The sequence below is a fragment of the Haliotis rufescens genome, unplaced genomic scaffold (genome assembly GCF_023055435.1).
Source record: "Haliotis rufescens isolate VD_foot unplaced genomic scaffold, xgHalRufe1.0.p SCAF_2, whole genome shotgun sequence".
NCBI lineage: Eukaryota > Metazoa > Mollusca > Gastropoda > Lepetellida > Haliotidae > Haliotis > Haliotis rufescens.
This window is the reverse complement of record NW_025963890.1, coordinates 41,234,479-41,257,199: the sequence shown is the minus strand read 5'-3', so window position 1 is coordinate 41,257,199 and position 22,721 is coordinate 41,234,479. Positions and strand designations below refer to the sequence as shown.

General features: G+C 42.9%; 1 protein-coding gene across 13 annotated transcripts in view; it reads left to right on the top strand.

Moving 5' to 3' along the window:
- LOC124114498 (calponin homology domain-containing protein DDB_G0272472-like) overlaps positions 1-22,721 on the top strand; it is an 88,203-nt gene that overhangs the window by 23,096 nt on the left and 42,386 nt on the right. The window contains exon 1 of one of the 13 annotated variants that reach the window (XM_046475102.2): positions 1,561-1,682. The exons of 11 other annotated variants lie outside the window; for them this stretch is intronic. Coding sequence is in view for 1 of the 2 variants with exons in the window: in XM_046475098.2 (XP_046331054.1) it covers positions 9,696-9,701 (6 nt within the window). In the remaining variant the exon portion in view is untranslated. Of the gene's footprint in view, positions 1-1,560; positions 1,683-9,369; positions 9,702-22,721 lie in introns of those variants that run through there. One more of the 13 variants, XM_046475098.2, reaches the window with a different exon arrangement.

Sequence of the window (22,721 nt, the reverse complement as noted above, 5' to 3'; positions counted from 1 at the left end):
ACTTGGTTGATCGGGTGGTCAGGCTGAATGACTTGGTTGATCGGGTGGTCAGGCTGAATAACTTGGTTGATCGGGTGGCCAGGCTGAATGACTTGGTTGATCGGGTGGTCAGACTGAATGACTTGGTTGATCGGGTGGCCAGGCTGAATGACTTGGTTGATCGGGTGGCCAGGCTGAATGACTTGGTTGATCGGGTGGCCAGGCTGAATGACTTGGTTGATCGGGTGGCCAGGCTGAATGACTTGGTTGATCGGGTGGTCAGGCTGAATGACTTGGTTGATCGGGTGGCCAGGCTGAATGAGTTGGTTGATTGCTTGTCATCGTGACGCGACGGTGTAGATTGTTGTTCACAATATCAATCACAGGATTGTGTAGCCCAGACTTGATAATTTACCTTCTCTGACATCACTATGAACACTTTCTCTGACATTCCTATGAACACTTTCTCTGACATTCCTATGAACACTTTCTCTGACGTACCTAGGAACACTTTCTCTGACACGCCTATAATCACCTTCTCTGACGTACCTGACATCCCTATGAACACTTACTCTGACGTACCTATAAACACTTACTCTGACATTCCTATGAACACTTTCTCTGGCGTACCAATGAACACTTTCTCTGAAATTCCTATGAACACGTTCTCTGACGTATCTATGAAAGTTTCTCTGACATCCCTATGAACACTTTCTCTGACATCCCTATGAACACTTTCTCTGACATCCCTATGAACACTTTCTCGAAGTTCACTCCATTAAAGAAGCCACGACCACAGGTAGAATGTTGAACGCTGAAAGTTAATAATCAAGTCGTATCTAGTATTCGAACCCTAACCCCCAGCGTGTCTATGCGGCAAAGAAAGTTGCAGAAGCTAAAACAACCGCCCACCTGGTTCGCTCCAGAAAGCGATCTTAGCGGTATGACTATTGTAAGCTAGTATGCTAAAGTATGGGAGTTACGATCGTCTTAGCGCTAATATCGCTTTGTGCAAGTGGGCCCTGGTTCGCGTTCCAGAAAGCGATCTTAGCGGTGAGACTAGTGTAAGCCTATGCTAAAGTATGTGAGTTACGATCATCTTAGCGCTAAGATCGCTTTGTGCAAGTGGGCCCAGCTGGTTCACGTTCCAGTAAGCGATCTTAGCGCTAAGACTATTGTAAGCCTATGCTAAAGTATGGGAGTTACGATCATCTTAGCGCTAATATCGATTTGTGCAAGTGGGCCCTGGTTCGCGTTCCAGAAAGCGATCTGAGCCCTGAGACTATTGTAAGCCTATGCTAAAGTATGGGAGTTACGATCGTCTTAGCGCTAAGATCGCTTTGTGCAAGTGGGCCCTGGTTAGCTTTCCAGAAAGCGATCTGAGCGGTAAGGGAGTTACGATTGCTTTGTGGAACTCGGCCATGAATTAACTGAATGCAGCCAGTTAAATCTGCACCCGATGCACCAACATTGACAACAGAGTATATATTGACTAGCCTTTCGTCACAATTGAGCAATGCTTACAAACCCGCTGAATACCCCCTTATCTGAAAGGTTTATTATACTGTTCTATCCCGGAAGTACCGCCTCGTTTTGAGCCCTGTATACTCACACAGCCAACCACTGTGTATCCGCTTATACGTCAAGTCGGGAGCCATACATCTACACCCATTTATGTTGACGGATAAACAGCACGGGATCGGGTAAGTCTATCGACTAAAGTGGTAGTTAAGGCACCTTCTGATTTGTCTTCGAGTGTGGAATCCGACCAAGTAAAGACAATAGTCACTGTGTGGTTACTCGTCAACAGGAGGCACGGCTGGCCCAGTCGTCTAAAGCGCCGCGATTCGCTGTGCAGAGTTTCGTCCCTTGGGCACGCCAGAAACATAATATTATGATTGTGGGTTCGAATCCCGGTTCGCCCCGATTATGGTTCTACGTTTGTCAGCACCATACCCGTGCTCGTGGGTTTCCTCCCACATTAAGCTGACACGCCGCAATATAACTGGAATACTGTTAAAAGCTGCGTTAAACCAAACTCACTCACTCACTCACTCAAAATATATTTCAAAGCGTAGTAGCCAATTTGAAATTTGTGCCGTAAAGCACGAGAAAGTTGCCTTCTGATTGGTCATTTCATTGGTCGGTCAAAGTTCGCGCAAAGTCGGTCTGACGTGACTCGCAATGGGGTGTCCTCAGATCTTTGGTTAGCGGTAGCGAGAACTAAGATCTGATTTTAATGAGATTACTCAGCACACAAGGGTGCTGTGGTACAAACTGATCTTAATGCTAAGGTGATCATAACTCCCATACCTTAACATAGACTTACGACAGTCGTAGCGCTAAGGTTTGTTTTGTACCCTGCTCTCTAGAAAGGTATTCATGCAAGACGTTATGTATTTTGATATGTTTTGCAATGCAAAAACAAGAAACATGTGACATTGTTCTCAGCCTGGTCGTGTGAGCTGCAGTTTTCGCTATCTGCATCTAATTGATCGTGGAGATTCCGGGCAGATGTTGAAGGGTGTCCATGCGTGTTGATATTCCGCCAGGTTCACCCATTGTACCCGTGAGAGGCCAACAGCAAAGTGAGAGACTGGGTGGGGGTGGGGGGTGGGGGCAGCATATAATGGATTGATTGTTGATCGCTTGCTTGTTGTTTGCGGGGGTGGGCAGCATATAATGGATTGATTGTTGATTGATTGTTGTTTTGCGCCGCACTTAGCAATATGCCAGCTATATGACGGCGGTCTGTAATCGAGACCGGTTTTAGGCTTAAAACTTCATAAACGCAATTTTTTGTTGTTGAGGCCAATTCTTACTTGAACATAGAACGCCATGCACACGGTGTACCATCTGATATATATCAGGCGAGAGCAGCCATGCGTGAGTATTCCCAGTGAGACGCGTACAAGGATGTTTAATCAATGTACAAAACCTCCTCCTCTCTCCTCAGTGTATAGGCTGGTATGGCGAAAGTGTGGGAACGTGTATGTCAATTATCATACAAAACAAATATAGCGATGAATTCGGTTGACGCTATAACCACCTAGAGATATCAATGCTAGCCGACATGAAACTGATCTTCCGTGACGAGTTAGGTGTAGCCAGATTGTGTCAGTTGACATAACTGCGTATTTCAATTCGTCGGTAGCGCTGATGCCTTTACAGATAACAGATTTTTTTAACTTACTGTATGAAAATTCTGACACATAATTCCGAAAACAATTTGCGTTTTGTGGTGAGTTAGATATATGATTTTATATTCGTCAACATGAATTTAGTTAGTATGCTAATTCAGCGCATATACCCAACTCGCTCGCTACTACATGTTATACTAAAGGAATTACGATATTGTCATTGAGGTAGGATCGCTTCGTGAACGGGACCCGTAGGACTATATCTAGTTCTACGGCGTAAAGGGCGGCGGGGTAGCCTAGTGGTTAAAGCGTTCGCTCGTCACGCCGAAGACCCGGGTTCGATTCCCCGCATGGGTACAATGTGTGAATCCCATTTCTGGTGTCCCCCGCCGTGATATTGCTTGAATATTGCTAAAAACGGCGTAAAACCATACTCACTCACTCTGTCACTCACTCACTCACTCACTCATTACCGCCGACTTAAGACAATTGTTGCTCTCTCATTATGGATTAGTGCAACGAGGCCCTGGGCCCCGTTGCACAAAACGATTTTAGCGCTACGACTGTCGTTAGCCTATGTTAAACTATGGGAGTTACGATCACCTTAGAGCTAAGTTAGCTTAGTGCAGCGAGGCCCTGGTTGTGTTTGTCTTGGGACATAAAAGACGTCGATTGAACAGGTTTGCCAGCACAAGATCCGATTGCAATGTCATGCACTTGCCGTGACATGACCCAAAGTGTCGTGCACGAATGCGGTTGTAACAAATACTTTGAGGGCAGTGTTGGTTTAGCGGTGGTATTTTGTGTCCTTGTTTATACTGGGGGGAAATATGTTGTCGTTTTTCTATATTCAACCAAATATTTGACTAACGCGGGAAAGTATTCCCACTGAAAGACAAGTGTCGATGCGACCTTGAGGTGCACGGAAAGATCAATACAAGCGTCTGATCCATGTGCAGTGGATTAAGCATCAGCTCACCATTGATCTTGCGTCAATGTTTGTAAAGTTTGTTTCTTCGAAAAATGTATGGTGTTTTGGTTGTCTGGGTGCAGATAGTTGCCTCCCGTTTACCTTTCGGCTGATCAATCTTACATTAAATCGAGATCTCAGATCTGCAGACCAAAACAGTAAATTTTAGCAAAATCAGGAACCAGTTTTATAACACTGTGCCGAAAAAGAATGTGTTTTTAACCATGTACCAAGCACTTATTAGATTATTCGTATGTTTTTGCATCATTGTTTCAGTGATTTGAGAACATTTCGATGCGCAGCTCAAGAATCCGTTGTTATGGGTTCAAATCCCAGTCGATCCGAATTATGCTTGGTTTGTTTGCACCAAATATATGCCCGTGGGTATTTACATGTTTGTTTGTTTCCTGTTTAACGCCACACTCAGCAATATTCCAGCTATATGACGGTGGTCTGTAAATAATCGAGTCTCGACCAGACAATCCAGTGATTGACATCATGAGCATCGGTCCACGTAATTGGGATCGATGACATGCATCAACCAAGTCAGCGAGCCTGACCACCCGATCCCGTTTGTCACCTTTTACGACAAGCATATAGTCGCCTTTTAAGGCAAGCATGGGTTGCTGAAGTCCTATTCTACCCCGGATCTTCACGGGTCGAATTAACATGTGCATTGCATAGAGAGAAAATGTTTTACTGTAAAGATTATATTGGGGATGTTATGTTTTACGTCACTGTTCTTTATGCTCTTTTGAAAGAAACGCTTTTTTTAAAAATGCATTCAAATTCTAGAGTGCGGTGGGTTAGTGGAAAAGCGTTCGCTCGGCACGCGGTAGACCCGGGTTCGATTCCCTGCATGGGTACAATGCGTGAAACCACTTTCTTGTGTTCCCCGCCGTGATATTGCTGGTATAATTCTAAAAGCGGCTTAAAACTATACTCACTCAAAACGAGGCAAACCGACAAGGAAGCAACATGATACTCTGCTTCCTTTCTGTTTCAAATGGAACACATTATCAAGCAGTGTCGGCGTCATATGTTGGATACAGTGGTCTGTTTGATGTTGTCTTTTATACTTGTCTTGTTGATAAAGTCAGGATTATTTTGTCTCGTCCTGAAATTACCTTTTTTTCCGCCGAAAACAACGTAACGCCGTTTCTATATACCTGTCTAATTTTCACCTAACTTTAACGTAAATTAATTTCTGCATTACAATTTAAGTTTGCGTTATGGTCACATTCAAATCAAATGATTCACAGTTAAATCGCGCGTGTTTCCCTTTCGCTTCCAACACCGCACAGGACGTTTCGCAGAATTCGCTAGACGTCGGAATACGTCATTAAGTGTTCGGCGCCATTCCTCACAGGACGTTTCGCAGCATTCGCTAGACGTCGAAATACGTCATTCGGTGTTCGGCGCCATTCCCCCCTCTATAAGTGCCGGTGATAGGTCAGTTTTGTTTGCAGGAGGGTTAGATCCTGTTCAGAAATGACGGTGTCGGGGATTCCAGGTTTGTTTAAATCTGACGGTCTGCAGGGTTCCAGGGGTGTTCAAATCTGACGGTCTGGAGGGTTCCTGGGGTGTTCAATTGGCGTTGACGTTATTGGCTTCTTAGTGAAGGACTACATGTGGTTCTGCGTTGTCAAGATAGAACAAGGTCCGTGGGCCGCAATACTTCGTCGATGTAAGTTTTTACTGTGTGATTAGTGTCTTTTTCTGACTACAAATCCCAGCTCAAATCATTACGCTGCCACCTCCAAATGTGAAATCGCCTGGTCACAAAAGGGAGCCGTGTGTTCTTCCCGACAATGAAACACAAGTATTTACCATCCGCTCTGAGAAGTTTGAACCAGGTCTCATCAGAAAACACGACCCTCTGTCACTATCTGCTCTGCATCACTGTACAGTGCGCGCCAACCCAAGTCTTTGACGTCGACGTGTCAACGTCATCCCCGGGAAAGGTCTACAGTCCCAAATAACAGTGACGCAGTCTTCTGGATACAGTGAAGCGACTGGCTAGTGATTTTGAACGAGAGATACCAAAGTGTCTAGCGATGGTGTCATGTCGGACTTGATCCAACCTGCAAAATACCAATAGCTTTTTCTCTCGGTTCTACTGATAAACGTATGTTACAATTGATTTCGGACTCCTAATGCATTGGGGGAACGAGTGGCCCAGTCGTCCAAGGCGCCGCGATTCACTGTGCAGAGTTGCGTCCCTTGGGGACGCCCGAAACATATGATTGTGGGTTCGAATCCCGGTTCGCCCCGATTATGTTTCTAGGTTTGTCAGCACCATACCCGTGCTCGTGGGTTTCACCGAAGTGGTAAACGTCTGAGACCTGCATCACTTCGGGCTTTCCTCCCACATTAAGCTGACACGCCGTGATATAACTGGAATACTGTTAACAGCGGCGTTAAGCCCAACTCACTCACTCACCTAATGCATTGAAGAATTGTGAAATGTTTTCATTCAATGCCCATGTGTGTTTTGTGAGGGGGATAGAGCGTCTGCCTAGAGAGCGGAAGGTCGGTGGTTCGATCCCAGGCCGCGTCATGCCAAAAGACGTTAAAAGATGCTACTTGTTGTTACCCTGACTAGCGTTCGGCGTTAAGAGGATCAAACAAGGACTGATCGGCTCGGAGTCTGTATACTGTGTCTGAATAAGGTATCCATGTTTCTCTGCGGCATGGTATCTCACGATAAAACCGGCATTAGTACAGACTAGTATTCAAGCGGCCACACAACCACGCGCAAGCACGTACGCACGCACGCACGCACGCATACACACAGATGTATAACACCTCCTTATATAAGTACCATATTCTTGAACGCGACGATTGGTTTTAAAACATCTGAGAACATCATTTTTCGTTAGTGAGTGAGTGAGTTGGGTTTAACGCCGCCTTTAGCAGTATTCCAGTTATATCACGGCGTGTCAGCTAAATGTGGGAGGAAAGCCCGAAGTGATGCAGGTCTCAGACGTTTACCACTTCGGTGAAACCCACGAGCACGGGTATGGTGCTGACAAACCTAAAAACATAATCGGGGCGAACCGGGATTCGAACCCACAATCATAGGTTTTTGGAGTGCCCAAGGGACGCAACTCTGCACAGCGAATCGCGGCGCCTTAGACGACTGAGCCACCCGTGCCCCCTCGTTTCGTTATCGGTAATGGTAATAAAGTTGATTTTAAGTATAGTTTCTTTTGCTGGTCAGTGTTTGCTATTGTGTGAGTAAAGATTTCAGTCTCGGTTTCACGTAACTGTGTAAACTATAAAAGTCTTCAACGCGTCGAACAAATCCAGAAGCAGACGAACAGGGTACCGTATCTAGTGTAAGTGTAGTATAATAAACAAAATCTTTCTCAGGACATCGCGAAGAATTATTTACATTGCAGTGACCGTAAATCCTTGAATAAACGCCCTGTGTTTATTTATTTCGGAAGCTCCCGTTGACATATTTTGCCGGCGTTTATTATAAGTCAGAGGTTCGTTGCATGCGGCGTTGGTTCAAGGCACGCGTTTATTCAAGGATTTACGGTATTCATCATTAACATTCCAAATGTTTCCCTAGCAGATTTTGCATACTTTATCTGAACAGGATCTTCCTTTTTGCGGACTGAATGTTTAACACTCTCTGATTACAAATTATATATCCGGAAAACAGGTTTTAATAAATTCAAAATCTAAAATTACGTGATAGGCGACAAACGACATGCACGCTATCTACCCATGTCTGAACTGAACTGACCCTTCATTTACAATCAGGCCGTATCACCTGGCATATGACTTACAAAATATATTCACAATATTCAATAGATGCCACAAATGTAAATTAACCCACAATCTGAAAGAATATTTTTGACAAGATTTAACCATTTATTAATTTGCTTATTTCATAATGTTCATGAAACAATACGTTGATATGATATTTTAGAACTTTTAACGGTTATCATTTTGCCCCAAAAAGTTACTCAATAAAGATCTATTTATTGTCTTTGGTGGTAATTTATACAGAAATAAAGATTTTTTTCGAAATAAAAAGGTGCGGGAGTGCGCACCCCTCCTCTGTATCCGCCCATGAGCTACATACCCGTGCTCGTGGGTTTCACCGAAGTGGTAAACGTCTGAGACATGCATCACTTCGGGCTTTCCTCCCACATTAAGCTGACACGCCGTGATATAACTGGAATACTGTTAAAAGCGGCGTTAAACCCAACTCACTCACTCACTCACTATATGTAGATTGGTGTACTTTTCTTAGAGCTCGTAAAGATTTTAAATGAACATTTTCTATTTGCTTAGTTGTGACGGTACTGATAGGTTGTCACTGCTTCCTTTTCGTAATATATAATAGACATGCAAATTGAGTTGCTTATTTCTACCAGTGCTTTTCATGCATTAATAAATTTATTAAGTCTACATCGACATATTTATCTACCTCAAACTCACATCGTGCATACGTGTCTGCAAGCTTACTAAGCTGTCTGTTAAAATTTTCTTTCCTCTCCTTATTGTATAACAGCGAGCCGTTCTTTGGCGATGCTTCGGTAAACTGTTCAAGGTAAAATTTTAAAAATCCAATCAACACGTGAAGCCGCTTAGTGCACATTGTTCGTTTTTTTCTGCGGCATAGACGTTAAAAAAATAAATAAATAACTAAATCAACGGCGTCTGGGCCTCAAATCTGTAGCAAAATGTATATATCCTTCCGGTGAGGTGTTTACATGAATTGAAACAGACAATCTGCTCGTGTTGTCGCACCATGACAACCACGCATGTACAGCATCTCGTTTCCTCTTAGGAGGAAGGAAAGGAAACCACGCGCGTTCTTGTCGCGTTCACGCCACTCCGCCATCAACTCCTCTCCCCCCCCCCCCCCCCCCCCCCCCCGTCTCCTGTCCCCACTAATGAGACTCAACATCACTGAGAGTGCGTAATAAACAACTACTTAATAATTACATCCCCAAAACATCAATCAACCGTAATCATATGTAACAGCAGTTAAGTCACTGATGCGAGTATAGGTTCCCGATATCGTCCTTCGATCTTACAAACAATTTACCACAACTAGCGCTGTAATTAAGACAACTGTCCTGCTTATATAAACAAAATATAACCAGGAAGTGTATAAAATCGATTATCTAGATAAAAATATTATCAGAGGATCATGAAACGAATCATCACAGTGTCTCTACCGGTAGCGATCCCCGAACGCCATGCATGAGGGCGATGAGTGTCGGGGCATACAAAGTGCTCGATTTGACAGGTCACGTGACAGACAAGGAAGTAAAATTGTTCGGGTGTGCTGGGGCTACAACCGGGAAGAGCCGAGTTTTGTTTCAACATCTTTCATTTAACTCACAAATAATCGCTTTGATTAGGAAATAGTTCAGTGGAAGTTGCTGTCAACTTTTCCTCGTGAAGGACATTGAAGATGACACTACGACTAGGCTGAGGTCGACAGAGCACAGTGCCATCTCCCACTGACTGCTGTCGTTACGTCAGAACTTCCTCGATCGAGTGACTTATCAGTGTACAATTGTGTACTATTAACGGCTCATGTTTAAACCATACACTAAGTGGAAATAAGAGTGACAATGTCGGTAAGTCCCATTTCATTAACTTGTTGATAATCAGGTTTCTATCGCCACGCACAGGGAAATATAAATCTGATTTTTATGTCAAGGTCCATGGTCGGATAATGGGATTATTGACCCGGATTACTGTAAGCCACTTGACGACATTGTTATTTATTACAATATTTTCTATTTCCTTTATAGGTAGTTTCTTATTCACAATAACTACTGTGGGAGCAGTCAATGAAATTTGTTGAGATTAGATCATTCATGTTTGTTCGTGTTTTATGAGGATTATTGACTTATAGAAACAAAATTTATGAGATTTCATAAAGAGGATTATTTTGATGAAGCCCATTCTTTAAACAGGTTTAGTAACATGTATCATATTTGTTTCAAATTTTCCATTATCAGAAACTGTACTGACACAAGTTTTGTTTCTTAATATATATTTATGTGTTATAAATCGATTAATTGTATAAAATATAGGGAACAAAAATAATGGTTAAAAGTGGGTCACGAGTATAACTTCTGTAAGTAGTTGTGTGTATACGGTATTGACACAAAAAAGGAAATAATTCATTGTTGTTGTCTGTCAGTGCATGCGATAAAATTATGCCTGTGATATGAATAGTTTTTCCCTTGATAACATTCAATAAGATGAATATTTGTAGGATATATTTAAATGTTCCTTTAATTTGAAGAGTTTTTGTATTGTGTGCAGACATTTCTGTGAAGTTTGTTTATTGACAAGCTTTTCCAATTTGCATCAGTAAAAAATAACCTCTTTGTTGGTTGGCTAGATGCAGTAAGAAACTGGACTAGATAAGATATGGTTGGCTAGATGCAGTAAGAAACTGGACTAGATAAGATATGGTTGGCTAGATGCAGTAAGAAACTGGACTAGATAAGATATGGTTGGCTAGATGCAGTAAGAAACTGGACTAGATAAGATATGACCACAAGTAGGTTACAACTGAGACTGCTGAAAATCAGAGGGGCCTTCATGTTTTCTGCGTGATAAATCTGTAGTCTGTGGACTTGCTCGATTCAGTTCATCATGTTTATCCAGCCTTAGAAATATATTCAAGACTAGTCTAGAGGACTAGTGGAAAACTTATTCACTAGTCCCCATTGTTTGTAGCTAGTCCTGTTTGAATACCGCCGTCATATAGCTGGAATAGTGCTGAGTGCGGCGTTAAATAACAGACAAACCAACCAACCTGTTTGAATGAAACCAAACTATTACCATGTTCACGTTTTCTGTCAGTATTGTTCACATCCAATTTGTAGCAAAACTGAAGCATTAAGAACTGATTTAGAATCACTGCCCTCAAATGTCACAAGTCAACGAGGACAGCCATCATTGGATTTGTACTTGTCCTCAACACAATTTAGTAGTCTGGACTAGCAGATTAACATGAATTTTGAAGACAGACAGATAAGACAGACAATCTCTGATTACATCAGGGTCTTTTAGGAAAATACTTGACATCCTGGCGACTTAAGGTCATGAAAAATCAAACACAAAATTGGAGTACTGTTTAATATCATCCTAATGACCTTGTGGCGAGGTGAGACAAGATTAGTTCTTACATCACTAGGAGCACTAATACTGCCTTTATATAGTATTAGTATATTATTATTAGTATTATTATACTATTATGTAGTGATATAGTATTGTTTGGTACAGCCCACCAAACTGTTGGAGTTATCATAGACCGACAGTAATGGGGCTATGTATCTCCCCGGTAATCGGTTTGTGTGCAGCTGAGGTTTGTGTAACAGCTGTTCTTTGGGTCAGTGTCGGTTGAAAGCCAATATCTTTTTCCGTGATATTTGTGTTTAGAAAAAACTAATGGCGCTATACTTCATTTACATCTTGTGCAAAACGTGATTATGTGAAAATGTGACAAAAATGGGAGTTTTAAGTTGGAGTCTATATTGATCATGCTAGTAAGACGGTTTGTATCAGACAACATTCAATCCTACCTGGTTATATACTTCCCAGGGAGCTGAGAATAAAATCAAGGGCACGCTGATCCAGTAACCGGGGTAATAATGGTGTAGCGCTTATAGCGTTGTATAAATAATAATAATAATAATAATAATAATAATATTTTTTAAATTATTATTATTATTATTATTATTATTAATAATAATAATAATAATAATAATAATAATAATAATAATAATAATAATAATATTATTATTATTATTGAATACTAGTAGTTATGATGAAAATTCTTAACCTGCTGCCGAAATTTACATTTTCCCTTTATGGCTTATCATGAAAGAACCAGAGCAATATATCATTTGACAGTGATAAAATAAAGACAGAAACATTAGAAAAGTTGAGTCTCAGTTATCAAGTTTGTAGCAGCTACCACAATGTCCGACATGCAGGAGAGGTGAGGAGTGGGTTGGGAGAGTTGACATCAAGACTGGACAGGTTTGATGTATAACATACTGACAGATAAGCGGCCGGACTGAATGTGAACACAGCAGTCATATATTACAGCTATGTAATCAGCCCGAGGCTATGCAGGCAGATAAACAGCACCGATGTAAGACAGAACGATATGGAAGTTACCTCCCCACCCACCCATAGTCCTCCTCCCCCCCACCCCATGATTAAATCAGTGTAAGTACGGAATAAATGTCTCTCTTGAAATAAAATTTTAATGATTTTATTTGGTCACTAGACTTGACTAATTCTGTCATCTAGGCTGGGTTTGATGTTCAGCTGTCTGGACGCAGGATGACCCCACCCCCTTCATCCTTTCCCCCACTCCAATCCCTCCCCCCTCTCCCCCTCCATCCCCTCTCCCCCTCCATCCCCTCTCCCACTCCATCCCCTCCCCTACTCCATCCCCTCTTCCACTCCATCCCCTCTTCCACTCCATCCCCTCTTCCACTCCATCCCCTCCCCCACTCCATCCCTCCCCCCTCTTCCGCTCCATCCCCTCCCCCACTCCATCCCTCCCCCCTCTTCCGCTCCATCCCCTCCCCCACTCCATCCCTCCCCCCTCTTCCGCTCCATCCCCTCCCCCACTCCATCCCTCCCCCCTCTTCCGCTCCATCCCCTCCCCCACTCCATCCCTCCCCCCTCTTCCGCTCCATCCCCTCCCCCACTCCATCCCATCCCCTCTTCCACTCCATCCCCTCCCCCACTCAATCCCATCCCCTCTTCCACTCCATCCCCTCCTCCACTCCATCCCTCCCCCTTCTTCCACTCAATCCCCTCCCCTACTCCATCCCTTCCCTTCTTCCACTCCATCCCCTCCCCTACTCCATCCCATCCCTTCTTCCACTCCATCCCCTCCCCTACTCCATCCCCTCTTCCACTCCATCCCCTCTTCCACTCCATCCCCTCCCCCACTCCATCCCTCCCCCCTCTTCCGCTCCATCCCCTCTTCCACTCCATCCCCTCCCCCACTCCATCCCTCCCCCTTCTTCCACTCCATCCCCTCCCCCACTCCATCCCTCCCCCCTCTTCCACTCCATCCCCTCTTCCACTCCATCCCCTCCCCCACTCCATCCCTCCCCCCTCTTCCGCTCCATCCCCTCTCCCATTCCATCCCCTCCCCCACTCCATCCCCTCTCCCACTCCATCCCCTCTCCCATTCCATCCCCTCCCCCACTCCATCCCCTCTCCCATTCCATCCCCTCCCCCACTCCATCCCCTCTCCCATTCCATCCCCTCCCCCACTCCATCCCCTCTCCCATTCCATCCCCTCTCCCATTCCATCCCCTCTCCCATTCCATCCCCTCTCCCACTCCATCCCCTCCCCCACTCCATCCCCTCTCCCATTCCATCCCCTCCCCCACTCCATCCCCTCTCCCATTCCATCCCCTCTCCCACTCCATCCCCTCCCCCACTCCATCCCCTCCCCCACTCCATCCCCTCCCCCCTCTCCCGCTCCATCCCCTCTCCCATTCCATCCCCTCCCCCATTCCATCCCCTCCCCCACTCCATCCCCTCTCCCATTCCATCCCCTCTCCCATTCCATCCCCTCCCCCACTCCATCCCCTCTCCCATTCCATCCCCTCCCCCATTCCATCCCCTCCCCCACTCCATCCCCTCTCCCATTCCATCCCCTCTCCCATTCCATCCCCTCCCCCACTCCATCCCCTCTCCCATTCCATCCCCTCCCCCACTCCATCCCCTCCCCCACTCCAATCCCTCCCCCCTCTCCCGCTCCATCCCCTCCCCCACTCCATCCCCTCTCCCATTCCATCCCCTCCCCCACTCCATCCCCTCTCCCACTCCATCCCCTCTCCCATTCCATCCCCTCCCCCACTCCATCCCCTCTCCCATTCCATCCCCTCCCCCACTCCATCCCCTCCCCCACTCCATCCCCTCTCCCATTCAATCCCCTCTCCCATTCCATCCCCTCTCCCATTCCATCCCCTCCCCCACTCCATCCAGTCTCCCATTCCATCCCCTCTCCCACCCCATCCCCTCCCCCACTCCATCCCCTCCCCCACTCCATCCCCTCCCCCACTCCATTCCCTCCCCCTCCTGGTTGGTCAGGTGCATCTGTCTTTTAGGGGATTTCAAATTTAATGTAAAGCTATCTCACAGAAAGTTTAAGCTGATTTTGACTGTTGAGTCTTTAAACCTTTGAAGACAAAGTCTTAAATGTGGTTTTTAATAGTTTTTAACCATTTCATAATCCACAAATCAAACCTCCAAAATTAATTTGTGGTTAATTTCCCAATAAGACCTCTTGAAATATAAGTCATGACAAAACAGCGAAAAGTGGTCAAAAGGATCATATTGTCCATCAGCAACAGCAGTTATTTAATTGTTTTTACTCTTGTAAAATTTTGGGCAGGCAAATCCACAAATGAAAACCGTGAATGCTTGTGAAGTCCAGTTAAAAGGCATGTTATAGTTTCAAGGCTTGCACTTCCTCATTGGCGAATTAACATGTAACCATTAAATAACACTATGATGTTACCAACTACGAATTAAAGGTGGGTATTTACGCAGTGTGTGAGTGAGTGAGTTGGGTTTAACGCCGCTTTAACAGTATTACAGTTAAATCACGGCATGTCAGCTTAATGTGGGAGGAAAGCCCGAAGTGATGCAGGTCTCAGATGTTTACCACTTCGGTGAAATCCAGGAGCAAGGGTATGGTGTTGACAAACCTAGAACCATAAACGGGGCGAATCAGGATTCGAACCCACAATCATAAGTTTCTGGCGTGCCCAAGGGACGCAACTCTGCACAGCAAATCACGGCGCCTTAGACGACTGGGCCAGCCGTGCCCCCGGCGTTGATGCAGATATTGTATAATGCAGAGCTGCACTAGTCATTCACAGCACACTGCACAGAGCACTTATGCACAGTGAATGCTGCGCTATACAAATGTATTTATCATTATTATCCAGGCTTAAACCGTGTGAGGTAAATATACAGATGAGGTGATGTGCAAGTACATACCATACGTCCTTGTTTAAGGTCAGGTCGTTGGTGGATGCACATGTACGGGATAGATCATTCAATATTGAGTGGGAGGATGGGGGGCATAGATGAATGAGACAGTTTATGTATTTAGTCAGCGCTTTAACATTTACAAAAACATTTCTTGAAATACATTTCTTACACTCATGTCCATTGAGTGACAATTTTTGAGAGTAACAGTCAATGTTTTGCCTTTTGGAAGAGATTTTTGGTTTCCAAAAGTCTCCATGTCCAGTTAACGACAATTTTGGGGAGAAACCATCAATGTTTTGCCTTTTGGGGAGAGATTATTGATTTGTAAAAATTCCTCCCTCCCCGACCCATGAGATATAGTGGTTGGCCCCTGGGTAATGTACATAACTACTTGGCCATAGTGTGGCTGGACCCGTAAAGATCCGGAGTAGAATGTCTTCAGCAACCCATGCTTGTCATAAAAGGCGACTATGCTTGCATATACTAAGAGGCAACTAACGGGATTGAGTGGTCGGGCTCACTGACTTGGTTGATGCGTGTCATCGTATCCCAATTGCGTGGATCGATGTTCATGATGTCAATCACTGGATTGTCTGGTCCAGACTCGATTATTTACAAACCGCCGTCATATAGCTGGAATATTGCTGAGTGCGTCTGTAACAACAAACAAACAAACAAACAAACAAACACAGTGTGGAGGAGCTGTACATTATATTGTTGACACAGGTTCACTATGTTCATGGAGATATGTAATAAAATAAAAAAAATAAAATCCAAATGGAGCCCAGAACAATCCTTAATTTAAGCTGAGGCAATCTAGACTTGCCAAATCATTCTAGGCTTGAGTTAAACTACCCTTTTAATTTTTTTCTCCTGGGTTTGGGAGACAGACTATGTTTTGGGTGATGATGCTATTTTAATTGTTAAACTCCTAAATTTAGGAATAAGATAATATAAGACAATAATTATTACAGAAAACATTCCATTATGGAACAGATGCAAAATTTAAATGACAAACCGTTAGGATTCATATATACACATATACAGACATACATATATACCTATAAACACAGAGAAATCATTTTAAGAAAATATCAATATTACAGATTTGATGATATACTTCATAAATACCAAAGGTTGATTATGACCAATGGATATTTATCGCTTGTAATTATAGATATGGAAACATATGCAATTGATGATGATGGCTTCATTATTTGAGAGGATGGAGTGAAATAATTTGTTTTCATTATTGTGGACATTTACATTTTGTGGGATAATTTTCCAAAGAGCATATTTCTTCCTTGAGTAGTATTAAGTACAGTGATGTAGGTAGTGTTTTCATCATTAATGGTTGAACATGTAGAGCATAGCCTCTGATGTAGTGGGGTGGGTGGTTTTGTTTGTCTTCAAAGTTGTATCGTTAATTTATGGTTATTTAGTTTAGAAAGATTTAGGAATATCAAGTAAAGGTTTAGGAATATTAACTAATTACGTTTGTCTGTTTTGAATGACAAATCCATGGTCCTTTTAATCGTGTGTGGTATGTAACTCCATCATGCTACTATTTGAACCACATGTGAACCACATGGGAACCACATATGAACCACATGGGAGTCAGTGTAACTGCTGTGTGTCCACTACTGCAAAAACAATGGGAGCATCGTCAACATGCTAAGTAGCTCTAACTCTATTGTAATGGGTCATGTTTCCGACAAGGCCTGAGTGATTATCAAAGGTCACCTTTAATAGGATGTTCATGGTGAGAAAGGAGAGAATGGGATGTGTTCCTATGTTAGGTAGGGAGTACTTATTGCAATAAATAAAACAATGGCCGAACAAATATACAGCAGGACCTCCTGACATTTTGTCTGCTGTATCAAGCCTCCATCTTGCCCTTAACCTTTCATGTTGAATTAATCTTAAACCTGAATTCATTTTTTAACTTTTTCCTGTGTTAACAAAAACCAGTAATTTTAATCTTTCAAGTTTGTGTTCCTTGAACCAAGTGTTCAGAATGTTTTAGGGGAATGTCTGTATGTACTTACAAAATCTTTTCATTCGTGTGTAAATATTTTTTTCTTTTGTCAATTGTTGAAAGAATTTAAATTTGTTAAACAAATTAACTTCCTTGTTCCATGTTTATTTCCGTAGTTAGAAGTGAGGTAGGTTTGGTTGAGGAAACTGTGCAGTCGGTTTAACAGCTACATCTATTTCCCAAAGATCTACATCTGGCCTTGAAGACATGACACTTTTTATGGATAAAACAATTGCAACAAGGGTTACTTCTTGCCCCTTCATTAGGTGATTCTCGCCTTTTTCTTGACCTCCATATGGTGATCGTGAAGATCCGGGGTAGAACAGGTCTTCAGCAACCCATGCTTGCTGTAAAAGGCGACTATGCTTGTCGTAAGAGGCAACTAACGGGATCAGGTGGTCAGGCTCGCTGACTAGGTTGATGCATATCATCGTATCCCAATTGCGAGGATCGATGCTCATGATGTCAATCACTGGATTGTCTGTTCCAGACTCGATTATTTACAGACCGCAGTCATATAGCTGGAATATTGCTGAGTGCGGCGTTAAACAACAAACAAACAAACAACATGCACCACTAGACTTCATATCACTTCATGACTGTACAGTAAATTTGTCTTTTACTGAAATATATACTAAATAGTGGGTGTTCCCATACTTGTTTGACGTAGTATAGATTGTTGGAAACATATGTGTGTGTATGTGTCGGTGAGTGTATCTGTGTGTCCGCCATCATATAGCTGGAATATTGCTGAATGCAGTGTTAAACAACAAACAAACAAACAAACAAACAAACAAAGTGATATCGCTGTAATAATGCTGACTGGATAATAAGCAACAAAAAGACATCAGTGGTATAACTTCCTGTTTAACATGAATAATCTTGTCTCCACAGAAAAAGCTTGCTAGTATAGAAACATGTTTCACAAGCACACCTGGGAACACAAACTTCCTGTCTTGTTAGGGGGCACGGTTGGCCTAGTCGTCTAAGGCGCCGCGATTCGCTGGGCAGAGTTGCGTCCCTTGGGCACGCCAGAAACCTATGATTGTAGGTTCGAATCCCGGTTCGCCCTGATTATGTTTCTAGGTTTGTCAGCACCATACCCGTGCTCGTGGGTTTCACAGAAGTGGTAAACGTCTAAGACCTGCATCACTTCGGGCTTTCCTCCCACATTAAGCTGACACGCCGCGATATAACTGGAATACTGTTAAAAGCGGCGTTAAACCCAACTCACTCACTCACTCCTGTCTTGTTAACTGTATTTGTTGTGGAATTTACCAAAGTATTCAGATAAGCAAACTTCAACAGTATATCATACATTTGATAACATTTGAAAGTAGGGCATATATGTATAGAGCAAATCTGAAATCTGAAACCATAGGCGGTGGTTTGTTGTTGAGGTAATATACCGTAATCTATGGAATAAGCACCCTGCTCTAATAAGCACCTACGGGGATATTTGCTAATATATTGGCTGGTGAACAATCCCAATTAGCACCCCTTCCGATTGATCAGTGTACACAAGACTTATTTAATTTGTGTATAATAATATAGGCAATTAAATTCTGGAAAAATATATCTGTCGTATATAAACATTTCAGGCTTTCAGCATAAACCATGAAATTTACGATCTTACAACTCTGTTTTTTTTCCACCAAAATAATATTCTAATAGGAACCCCCTATTTCTAATTTTGAGAGCGCACTGGGCGCTTATTACATCAAATACGGTAGTATGTCATTCATCACCATTGACGAAATACTAGGGATGACTGTCAGGGTCATATGTTTTTAGCATAAGCATTGTAAGCACAAGCAACTGTTACATACTATCGCAGTGGTATTGCGGTAATATGATATGTCATGTCACAAGGGCTATTTCCAAGGTCCATAAGGCTGCTAGATTGTTATTGTGAGGTGAGGTGAGGTGAAGTGACACGTGGTCCTGTGCACAGCGCACAGATCACAAATCAGGTGAAGTTAAGCAACGTCGGTCTCGGAGAGTCATTGGATGGGTAACCACGTTGAGCTTGACTCCTGAGAGTGTCTAGGGCTTCGGTCGTGCCCCACACTGAAGCACATGTACCACATGTGGTGTCTCCTCAGGCAAGTGACTTTGTTCGAAATGTGCCTCTGTTCACCCAGCAGTAAGTGGGTACCCGGTAGGATGAGATGGTAATGTGGATGTTAACCTTCTAGCGCCTCACAGGCAGCTTGGGTTGTATGCTCCCCAGGGAGCTGAGAATGAAAATCGAGTGCTCACTGATCCATTGACCGGGGTAATAATAGTGTAGCGCTATGAGCATCCACTTGGTGAATGGAATCTGGCGCATTATAAATGCACTTATTATTATTTAAGTGGGGTTTAACGTTGTGTCCAAGATTATTGCACTTAAATAGCAATGTACATGTGTAAGCAAGGATTATATCCTACCTAAATATTATCCCGGGGGAGGTTTTACTCTAGAGTATAGTATAGGATAGGATTAAACACACTGGTATGGGTTCAAATTCACAGGGAGAATCATCCTGACACTAGAGAATTCATCCCCGGGATAGAAAATAGTGTAGGATAGTATTCACTCTTCACACATGCAAGTGTGTGTGTGTGTGTGGCTGCTTGTACTAGTCCAGAATGATGCCAATTTATAGTGCTAGCCCTCTGAGATACTATGCCACAGTTTAACATGAATACCGTTTACTGTATAGTTATACTGACTCCGAGCCGACCAGTCCTTGATTTAGCCCCTTAATGCCGAGTGCCAGACAGGTTAACAACAAGTACCATCTTTTAATGTATTTTGGTTTGACATGGCCAGGGATCGAACCCCGGACCTTTCACTCTCCAGATGGATGCTCTACCACTAGGTCACAGAGGCGATTTTTGTTAGAACTTCATGAGAGTATATAATACTGGGTCATACATACTGACTACCCACAGATTATACATATTGTGACTATCCAGGTGTTATCAAAGATTATATGGTCGATGGTGTCAATGTCAACCGTTCGTACATTAACTTGCCATTGATATATTTACATAGGAGTATTCCCATTCCATGCATTTCTATTTTGTTAGCAAATTGTTTTTTTTCATTTCTTCATATCCAGTTTGATATATTTATTGACATTTAAATCAAATCAGTAAAGATAAATAAAACTTTTATTCATTATTATAAATTAGTTGACAATACATGTAATAAGCGACCCGTTAAGATTCGGGGTAGAATAGGTCTTCAGCAATCTCAGCAACCCATGCTTGCCATAAAAGGCAGCTGTGCTTGTCGTCAGAGGCGTCTAACGGAGTCGGGGGTCAGGCATGCTGACTTGGTTGATGCATGTCATAGTATCTCAGTTGCGTGGATCGATGCTCATGATGTCAATCACTGGATTGTGCAGCGTTAAACAAACAAACAAACAAACTTGTTATAAGCATGATAAGTTTCCGACCATCTCACCTATATTGGGAAGTCCATATGTTGAGAACAACATTACACGTTTGCGTCCAGGTAGAATTAGTGGTTCGGATAATATCGTCCTTTCTTTTCTGCCTCCGAATAAGACTATTAAATTGGAACAAGTAATTCGTTAAAAAGTTCACAAGGCTTGACAGTGTTAAACATGGCAGTGACACGAGGTGATGTGTTAAACAGAGACATGTTCATCCTCTTAACCCCCTTCAAAGGCTGTCCTAGTTACTATTTATAAGTTGTAAGTATAGTAGCACCTGCAGCACGACACGCGTGGGATGGCCACAGAGCCTCCCGGAACACCATTGCTCTACTCTAGTTCCTGGAAATATTTAATTGCTGTAAATATTCTACAATCTGTCCATACCTCTTGGAATGTTACTTTGTGATAGATATTTGAATTGAAGGAACTGATAAATTAAAAGCAGTTTCTGAAAATGTTTAACAACTTACTTTTTGTACGGTATTCACTAATTGAATTAAAGTTATTTGAGTGTTGGCTAAATCTGTGGGTCAAGTAAAGCGAAGTTATACATTTAAATGTTTTAATAATTCATGAAATGCAGAGAAAATTATCAGGAATATAGCCTGCTTTTGTTATTTTGTTCACAAGCTTGACATAATTATGTATGCCAGTAGTTTATGGGTACCAGATCTTTTTTTTCGAGTTCCATACTTTGTATGCGCCATGCCCATTTCATCAAAGTGGTTTATGTCTGTGAGAATGTATTGAATATCTCTCTCATCAACAAATGATGAAGCTGACATGCTGTGATGTTGCTAAACTACTGTTCAAAGTCGTGTTAACCCTCCCTCCCTCCTTCCCTCCTTCCCTCCTTCCCTCACTGCTGTCCGTCAGGTCCATAAATAAAGTAAGAAAATCTTCACACAAGTATGTAATGTATTCCATGTATTGGGGCATGGTAGCCTAGTGGTTAAAGCGTTCGCTCGTCATGCCGACAACCCGGGTTCGATTCCTGACATGGGTACAATGTGTGAAGCCTATTTCCGGTGTCCCCTGCCATGATATTGCTGGAATAGTGCTAAAAGCGGCGTAAAACCAGACTCACTCACTCACTATTCCATGTATTAATGTAATACAATGTGTTAAGTTTTTTAGATGAATTACGGTAATAGTTTTGATTAGTGTACATGCCTGAAGCAGAGCATGTCAGTGTAATCTCTGACCTGTCAAGTCAAACCTGGAGAACTAATCAATTAATCAGAAAGAAATTTGGGTAAAATGTGTCAAGATGTTTTATGAAAACCAGAGAGTAACGGAAGCTCGGTGTGACTGGTGAGGGGTCCATGACAAGTATGTCAATGTCAAGGTTAGACTGTCAGGTACAGTGGCTGGTGTTTTGTATCGTGATAAAAAAGGCGTCATGAAACTGTGGAGGATTTCCAGTAATCAAGGCTTTTAGTCACGTCAGTATAGCACATTTTTGAGTCATCCCACAGAAGCACGTCTTGGAGTCATCCCATAGAAGCACGTCTTGGAGTCATCCCATAGATGACATCCTTACTATGTGAGTTTTCTCATGGGGTTAACCTCTTTGATCGTGTGGACAAGGTGTCTTGAGATCCGTGGTTCAGATCCCATCATGGTGATCGGAAAGTTTATGGCCGCTACATTAGTGACCTGTATGACTACACAGGGCTGTAACATTGCAGTGATTATAACTACATCTTCAATCTTTGGGTTGGAATGTGGCATATATTTCGAGCCCTGTGCTGATAGATATTTGTCATGTGAATGCCCTTTTGTATCAACTCAATGTATCAGGTCACCAGATGTATCATATGACAACCTTGTTACTGGATGTATCGACCCGTGAAGACTCGAGGTAGAATAGCTCCTCAGCAACCCATTATTGCCGTAAAAGGCGACTATGCTTGTTGAAAGAGGCGACTAACGGGATAGGGTGGTCAGGTTGGCTGACTTGGTTGATGTATGTCATCATATTAAAATTGTGTGGATCAATGCTCATGTTTCAATCACTGGATTGTCTGGTTCAGTCTTGATTATTATACCTCTGACCTTTTATATATATAGTTATACCAACTCTGTCCACGCGATTTCTCTTAAACTGT